The sequence below is a fragment of the Pseudomyrmex gracilis genome, unplaced genomic scaffold, assembly GCF_002006095.1.
Source record: "Pseudomyrmex gracilis isolate BER0280 unplaced genomic scaffold, ASM200609v1 scaffold_27, whole genome shotgun sequence".
Taxonomy (NCBI): Eukaryota; Metazoa; Arthropoda; class Insecta; order Hymenoptera; family Formicidae; genus Pseudomyrmex; species Pseudomyrmex gracilis.
The window spans coordinates 522,052-530,551 of NW_018020611.1; the positions used below are offsets into that span (position 1 = coordinate 522,052).

The 8,500-nt window shown below is 37.4% G+C and overlaps 1 protein-coding gene across 7 annotated transcripts; it reads right to left on the reverse strand.

The window, feature by feature from the left end:
* Positions 1-309: 309 nt before the first annotated feature.
* On the reverse strand, positions 310-4,097 carry LOC109852289 (farnesol dehydrogenase-like). Of its 7 annotated transcripts, none has more exons than XM_020423315.1 (7): positions 3,914-4,097; positions 3,580-3,807; positions 2,367-2,680; positions 1,178-1,304; positions 908-1,055; positions 609-755; positions 310-531 (listed from the first exon to the last, which is right to left on the reverse strand). In XM_020423315.1, the coding sequence occupies exons 3-7, from the start codon at positions 2,668-2,670 to the stop codon at positions 490-492; spliced, it is 768 nt and encodes a 255-aa protein (XP_020278904.1). In that variant the 5' UTR covers positions 2,671-2,680; positions 3,580-3,807; positions 3,914-4,097; the 3' UTR covers positions 310-489. The 7 variants fall into 7 exon arrangements, with proteins under 7 accessions (XP_020278904.1, XP_020278903.1, XP_020278901.1 ...); XM_020423314.1 differs by having other exon boundaries at positions 3,584-3,807; positions 3,909-4,097; XM_020423312.1 differs by having other exon boundaries at positions 3,909-4,097.
* Positions 4,098-8,500: the final 4,403 nt, after the last annotated feature.

The following is an 8,500-nucleotide window of genomic DNA, read 5'->3' on the forward strand; positions in this document are numbered from 1 at the left end:
CTATTACATGGTCGTGTGTATCGCCGATAACGATAAATTGCGATAAGCGGACTTTATATAACTTTATATAACGTGTTTCAATTTTGTATCTTTCCACAGAGATATATGAAATTAAAATACGATTTAAAAAAACTCAGCGATATTTTGTCGAGAGCACAAATGTTTTTCTCGTAATTATATTTAACAAATAACTCAGTTGTATTATGTATAAAAAAGAAACAAAAAATAAAAAAATAATAAATTAATTGAACTCTGTATCCGCTGCTTATAGAAAATTGGTCCGAGCGGGAAGAATTTCACACATTTTCGATTGTGCATGCAGTTTTTTTATTGAACAAAATACATAATATTTAAACGTGTAACTCACTCAGGGTGCCTTTAAATTTTCTTGCGCGTGTGAGTAGCACCGTTCATTCTGCCCTTACTGTTTCTGTAACCTTCACCTTTTTATTTGTTTATATTTTAAAATGGCTGTCTCAATAGACATACTCATACAAATTCTCCGGTATGCTGAAGTTTGATCTCTGTAATCTGGAATTAGGCAACAAGTAAAATAAATGTCCGCGCTTATTGTCGGGCGAGTACGTTAAATATTTAATAATTTGAACCTGAACTTGCGGTCGCCTTCCGAGGGCATAGATAACTGCATCCGCTATGTCTTCTGGCTGAATAGCCGGGCAGTTTTCTAAAAATTTACTTCCAACGAGACTGTCGTACATCATTCCCGTCGGTTTTACAACACCAGGACAAACGCTCTGTAAAGATCGTGTGAGCAAAATCATGTTATACTGATGCGTGTAATGAAAAAAAAAAAACAGAGCACTAAATAAAGTTTCTCTTTTTACATTACACAATTGAATAATGTCTTTTGTAAATTTAATTTAATTTATTAATTAAATATACGCACGGTAATTCGAATGGGAAGATTGAGGACCGATATCTCTCGTCGCACCGTATCGGTCAAAGCAACACTTGCGTGCTTAGAAGCGGAATATAAATTAAAGTGGAGACCATTTGAAAAAAATGACGAATCCAGACTTTGATGACCCAAAATACTGCAAAATCAAATTTGTTTGTTATTATGTAATGCGCAGTAAGTGAATCGAAAAATTCTCGCGGAGCTCGAGAGAATATTTTTGAAGCAACGTCGCAGCAACGAATTATTGAGTTACGATACCTATTGACATTGAAAATATGTCCTTCGACATTTCGGTGGCGCATCGAGCGCACCGCCTTGTTGGTGAACACAGCGACTGCGAGTACATTAATATTTAACAGTCTCTCAAATGTCTTTCTGTCGCTCTCTGCAAGTGTAATTTATGGAATTTTTTAAAATGTGCCTCAACACACACAACGCGCGCGCGAGAGAGCGCTTCCACTGTTGTACTGTCAGTGAAAAAGCCTGCTCGCCATCGTGAAACTGTATTACGCAGCGTGTGAAAGCAAGGGCCTCGCTTTTTTTTTTAAGCGATAGCATTCTCCGCAGCGCAAGAGGCCGCTGCGTTTTTTTACCGATCTTAACCCCTTCCCGTACTTTAGCGAGTCAGACTCGCGATGAAGATTTTTGCCCAAACATGAATATCGCGAGTCTGACTCGCGAACAGTTACTTGGGCCAAACATAAACATCGNGAGTCTGACTCGCGAACAGTTACTTGGGCCAAACATAAATATCGCGAGTCTGAGTCGCGAACACATACTTGGGCCAAACGTAAACATAACAAGCCGAGCTCGCGGACTGATTTTTTGCCCGTTACGCTCGTGACTGAATGTTAGTTCCTCTCAGTACCTCAGAACAGTCAGTCAGAACAGCATCAGTCTGGTCTGTTTAGCGCGCGTCAATGCCTACCGCTTGGGCCCGAGTTTCGTCGAGCTAAATGGCACGGGAAGGGGTTAAATAACACTTTGAAACTCGATCCTTAAACGAGAAAGGAAACTTTCAACTAACTCCCAAATTCTGCAAATGCGCTAACTATACTTCGTATAAATGCATACTTTCCACTTATACATATATAAATACAATATATACACGTACATATGTTAAATCTGTTTTTTACAAAATATTAAACTATAATATAGCAATTTGCATAAATACAAAATTAATTTGCTATTTCGTTAATTTCAAACAGACATTTGTTGCATAATTTTAAAATAAAGTATATACGTTGCGCAATTGTGTATATACATGTTCAAGCAAATTATTGCAGAACAGTAAAGTTATCATACGCTCATTAGAAAGACAATCAAAATGTAACAAATAAATAAATATATGAATACTCAAACTGTGACAAACATTAAAAAAAATTAATTTTATAAAATTAATTTTAACTAAATAAAGATTTTCCGGTTTAAGCTTAAATATTCGTACCAATTATGCGTGTACTAGAAGTGACTCCGGCATTGTTGACCATGATGTCAACACCGCCCAAGGCCTCGATTGTCGCGAATGCTGCATTGATGTCATCCTCGCGAGTTATATCGCAGCATATGGTATGTAACGTGCTTGGAAAACCTTCCGACTTACTTTCCGCATCGAGTTTTGCCAATCCTTCTTTCTGGACATCCAGAGCAACCACGTTCACTCCGTTTCGCAGAAGAGCACGTGTAATTGCTTTGCCGATCCCGGCTGCAGCACCGGTAACGACTGCGGTTTTACCAAGCCAACGATCCATAATTGCCTGTCTGCAAGTACGACGTAGCTCGCAGTTGACATGCCACTAATAACTACCGAGCCGAAAATAATTTCAGGCGCATAAAAAACGCAATCATGAACGTCTACAGCTGTATGGTAACGTTAAACTCGGCCGTAAATTTGTAGAAATGACATTTCTATTATAACAATATCAACGTTAAACCGCGCTTACTTGTGTGGTTTTTTTGTTTGTACTTACTTATTCTCGTTGAAAATACAAAAACTAACTTACGCGCTGTAAAACACCACAATATGACGACTTTGACCTTTGCGGTATTGTCAATATGTGTTACTAGTGGTCAGTGCAATAAATCAAACTAACGTATTCAAACACGTTTCTCTCACTGCCAACGCCTCACTACGTGCAGACTGTATCAGACATGTGTCTAAATTGACATTCAATGACTCATATACGGAGTAGGGTTATCGGACGTATTGCGCAGTTAAGCAAACATTTTTTTATTAATCGCGCAAGTGCAGGATTCGCGAGTAATTAAATTATTCGGCAAAATGCGACATAAATCTAAATTTGAAAAACAACAAATTCATTCATTCATTGTAAGATATTTTCTGTGCTATGATTTATAATTGAGATGAAAAAATTAAAGCAAGTTGTTTTTTTAAATAAGCGCAGCTTATTATCATCATTCTGATAAATCTTGTTATTTCTTTCATCATTAAAAGATGTTACAGATAAGAAACCGCCACAAAGAGTAATTACAATTTTTGTGTATTCAACAACTCTCTAAATAAAAACAAGATTTCGCGGAAACACCGTGACCATTTTTCGTTGCAAGTACGTCCCGAATGTTGGTACACGTAAAGGCCGGACGCATCACAGGAAAGGACAAGAGATCCTTGGGTTTAGGTTTAGGTTTATCCGTTTTACCTACTGCTTCCGTCCTACGGTTTTGCCGCGGCCTTTATTTGTTTTAAGTGAAGCACGACGTGACCTGCCGCGCACACAATTCCCCTCGTATCCACAGTGCAATCACATTGGCTTCTGCGTACCGTCTCTTGCGAACCAATCTCTTCCGCGGAGACGTCGGGCGGAATATCGGGATATTTCGAAATCCCGGAGATTCCGGCGGACGACTTCCCGAGACCTATTCCGTTCCTTAAAAAGGAGATCTTATTGTCAAAATATACAACGCGAGTGTCTCAATTTATGATTGTCAAAATTGTTTTGAGAGACATTATTATACAATACAAGCAAACCTGACTTGAATAGGATAACATCAAAGAATAATGTAAGCAGTTTCCTGTCTGTGAGGAAAACTGAGTACATTACATACGTCACAGAATACACTTTTAGTAATACTAACACTATTATACACTTTGACAGAATTTTCACTTTTGCTGAGTCGGAAACGTGTTTTGTTGTCGTGTCTGCTGTTCGACTGTCTCGCGTAGGATCGGCGGTTTCGCTATCACTCAAAGTCCAATTGTTTCTTAAGCGTAAAGTAAATAATTAATGAGAACCAATATACATGTATACATAATTTATTTATCGATTGCCTTGTAAACTTATTTGATAAGAAACTCTTTTGTAAACTGCGTAAAATTTACGTAAACTTTTTACGTAATTGGTTTGTAATTTTTGTCTGCATTATCGTTATCAACATTTAACGATAATAATGACCTTTAAAACTTAATCATATCTTGTACCGATAAATTTATCTTTTTCATGGAAAACATTGCTATTTCGGATCCGTTACGTCGGTAATCTCGAATCTCGAGATTCGAAATGGAAGCGGTCCCCACACCCACTTCTTCGCGGATAAACGATACCCGTTTCCGGACGCAATAACAACGGCGTGTATCGATCTTCGCGAGCTGGCATCTGGTACCGGCGGGGTCCGGCACCGGGCCGAGAGCATAATTCTTGTTCACGCGATACAACGAGGAAATCAACAAGAAAACTCGTTGAAAGCATCTCCTGCTCCTCGGGCCTCGGGTCCGGGGCAGATGCTACTGCTGCTCGGCCATTTCTCAACATTGCCGTGATTACGCGCATCGTTCCGCACTTACTACTATAGATTCATGTTTTTTTCATAGGCAGAACAAATTGCGTAACGGGCACGTTATCTCTTCTGTGTTGTAACTACACGAAATGAAAGATACACCAAAGATCCACTTCGGTGAACACGGTATCGGGAGAGCTACAGTAACTTCAATATCTATTGAAGTAGCTATAAATACTTCCAAAACCCACCCAAACGCTTTATTCACATGAAATTTCGTGAAAATATTTGAAATAACAGAAACTGAAAGAAGTTGAATAAACCTCTATTAACGAATTTTGATATTGTACATTCTCTCATTCTTTAAATTTTATTATCGGCAAAAGTCCATTTAAAGATGATTTAATAATTTTAATATTTATTTGAAGGTAAGTCTTTTCACCAGATTTTATGAAAAAGTGTAACTATAGTTTTTGAAAGTTTATTTCTCATTTTGTTCTCTTAGCAAAATTTAAAACGCGTCTAATTGCGAAAATTATATAAACACTACATTTTAAATCCTTTTTAGTTTCTTGAAAAATTTTATTCTGCGAAAAATTTTGCGCAGTCGATGACGTATTTCTCGAGATATCTAAAATGTTGGAAAGCACGCGATTTAAGAAAGTAACGACCTTCGAATCAAAAATATTATTATACTCCGCGCCAGCTGACGAGGAAATCAAAAAGAAAGGTAGAAGGAAAGCCGTGCTTTTCGATTCTCGGGGAACGCCACGTGCTTCTGCTGCTTGGCTATTTTTCAACGGATTGCGATTACATATACCCCCAATGTGTATTGTAACCGTATATTTTCCTTTCGTACAATACAGGTATGTAACCATGAAGATTGTATATATCAAATGTGGAAGATAAATTCTCAACAATTTCTTGACAACAGTTTATTATTTGATATGGAAACTTATTTTTTAAGACAAATATATGTGTGTGCGTGCACAAAACTGTGCACTTTTAATAGATTTGTCTTGTAAGTTTTGACGATGATCACAACTGTTCTTCACATTCGTAATTTTAAGCAAGGGAGAGATTTCTATTTTTTTTTTTTTTTTTTTTTTTCATGCACACGCATAAATAGATATGCATCTTATATGCATAATCCTCGGCCTGATTTCAACAGCACGTCCAAAAACATATATATAAAGGGCTGACTTTAGTCTAGAATCTTCGATTCGACGGAAAGTTGGCTTTACACGTCGTTTCCAGCGGCCAGATGTGAAGAAACGACCATTGGGTACCCATAATTTTCGAGTTATCGAAAAAACTTCTTCCGGATCTGGAACGAAGCGGGTGCCCCGCCGAGAATTTCTTTCCAAAACTTTCTTCCCCGCCAGGTGCAAACGAGATGCAAACAACCCGGGTGTCAGACCATTTTGAAAATTCCGAACGGGTCATCCAAGTAGTTTCGCGTGCGGGAAATGCGAAATCAGCCTCTTGCGCATTCACGGGCGCGAGCATCCGGCCACTCGATAACTCGAGAATTATGACGGTGTGATTGAAGGCTTTTAAGATCGTTACAATGAAATAAATAAGAAGAGAGAAAATGTGTGTGTGTACTCGTATGTAAGAAAATTTAAAAAATTCCGACTCGTTGACCTACTTTACTCGCAGAAAAATTGCTGCTGGCGTGATAAAAAAAAACATACAGCGAACAGAATGCGATGACATTGCAAAGCAAAACCTTGAATTATATTAAATTTAAAAGCAAGCTTGAAAATAATTATATAATCAAAAATAAAATATATATACACAACTTTGTTACGCGTAAATACGCATGAGTAGATATCTTATATTTTCTTAAACTTATACATATGCGGTTTGTAGACTCTAAAGAAGTCATTAAAATAGATTAAAAAATTGCATATTCTTGAATAATTGCAAGAGCTAAACGTTGCGTTAGATAACAACAAGAGAAAAACATTTTATGTCGTAGAAACATAAGTTTTTAATTAATTATGACGTTTTTTTATTGATAGACTTTTCAAGAGTGTGTGATTGATTGTTCTTCTCAGATTCTTGTAATTTTAAGAAGAGATTTTGTTTCTTTCACAGTGTCATACACTCTTGAAAAGTCTCTCAATAAAAAAACGTGATAATTAATTAAAAACTTATGTTTCTACGACATAAAATGTTTTTCTCTTGTTGTTATCTAACGCAACGTTTAGCTCTTGCAATTATTCAAGAATATGCAATTTGTTAAATCTATTTTAATGACTTCTTTAGAGTCTACAAAACGCATATGTATAAGTTTAAGAAAATATAAGATATCTACTCATGCGTATTTACGCGTGTATTTTTAGTCGTATACTTTTTAGTCGTATATTTTACTGTTTCTTTTTTTTTATTTTCGAGAACTTAAGAACGAGTCGCAAAGTTCTCCATTACCTGTACCCGGTTGAAAGACCTTTTTGCGTAATATGTAGGACACAAAAAATGCGAACGAAATCCAAGAAGTTGCTGCAAACTCGTCTCGCGCAAGTCAACGGGTTTCTTGCGCTTCGTTCGCTTAATTATTCTTGTATCTCTTGGGATACCTATATATTTATCTCTCCCGCGTGAAAATAAACTCAAAAATCCGCAATGTTCGCGGTAAGAAAACGCTAAATGGAAAGCGCAACGTTCCGGGCGGAGATGAGAAAAATGAGAAAAGATTTGTCCGTTTTCCGCTTCAAAGCGCCAGATGTTCCCGCTGGTGGGGCCATTTCTCAACGGCTTCGTGATTATACGCATTATGTACTTTGTATAGCCGCAACATCGCGTGTCTTTCGTAGTCGTGAAATGTGCATAATACAAGCGACCATTGTCGAAATTTTTCTTCGAGCTACATTTCTCTCTCTTTTTCTCTATTCTTTCTATTGATAAATAAATAAATAAATAGCTTCGTAGAATTTTTTCCGTTTTCTACTTACGCTAATTATTTCTCTTGTTTTGCTGTTTCACACATTTATCTTTAAATAGCGGCTGTGTATATAAAGAAATCCGCACCACCAGAAAGCTAAAACCGAAAAATTATTCTTTCCGAACGTTCCTTCCGAAGTGCAATGATAAATATGTTATTTTACGAGGAAACGCGCGCTAGTGGAAATACAGCGGGTCGAGACGTGCGGGCAATGCGAAAAAGATATATCCGTAACGACGGGATCGATCCCTGATTTCCGAGTGTAACCCTGATTCCACTTGACGAGAATGAAAATTCCTGCGACGAAGCTTCGCGAAGATCTCATCTTTCTCGACCGGAGTTCGTCTGACGGAAGTTATTTGGAAGCTTATTCGGAAGTTTAAAGGAAACTATGGAAGAATAGCCGAGAACACAGAGCGAGAGTGGCGGCATTCAACTTCGTTTCCGAAGCAATAAACGATAACGGACGGTATCGACGTTCTTTTCTCCGCACTCTACTACCGACCTTATGTATAAACGTGAAGTAGCTGCTTCAGCGATCTTACAACGTCGATCCGGTATCTCCGTTCATCAATCTCATTTATACGTCTATTGTATGTGCGCAAAGAATCGATAGAATTAATAATCGCTCAGAAAATGCGAAAGCCACTTCGCAAATAATAATAACATGTTTAGAGAACAAATTATTATACACAAATTAGAGTAAGTATTGTTGTTATATTTCTGTTCACATTAATGACACATTAATGAGACGCGCGCAGTTTTGTTTTTCAAGTGTCTATTCTCACAGAAGAAAACCGTAACATTGAAATAATGTAATCTCATTAACACAACACACTAATTTAATTGAATATGATCGCGAGTAACTCGACGTTAAATACCTCCGGTGTCTGCGC

Excerpts from the sequence above, each read along its gene's own strand:
- LOC109852289 (XM_020423315.1), bottom strand. The coding sequence starts at position 2,670 with ATGGATCGTTGGCTTGGTAAAACCGCAGTCGTTACCGGTGCTGCAGCC. Across the intron at positions 1,305-2,366 it reads TTCTAGTACACGCATAATTG|AGAGCGACAGAAAGACATTT; the intron begins GTACGAATATTT and ends TTACACTTGCAG. Across the intron at positions 532-608 it reads GAAGGCGACCGCAAGTTCAG|ATTACAGAGATCAAACTTCA; the intron begins GTTCAAATTATT and ends GCCTAATTCCAG.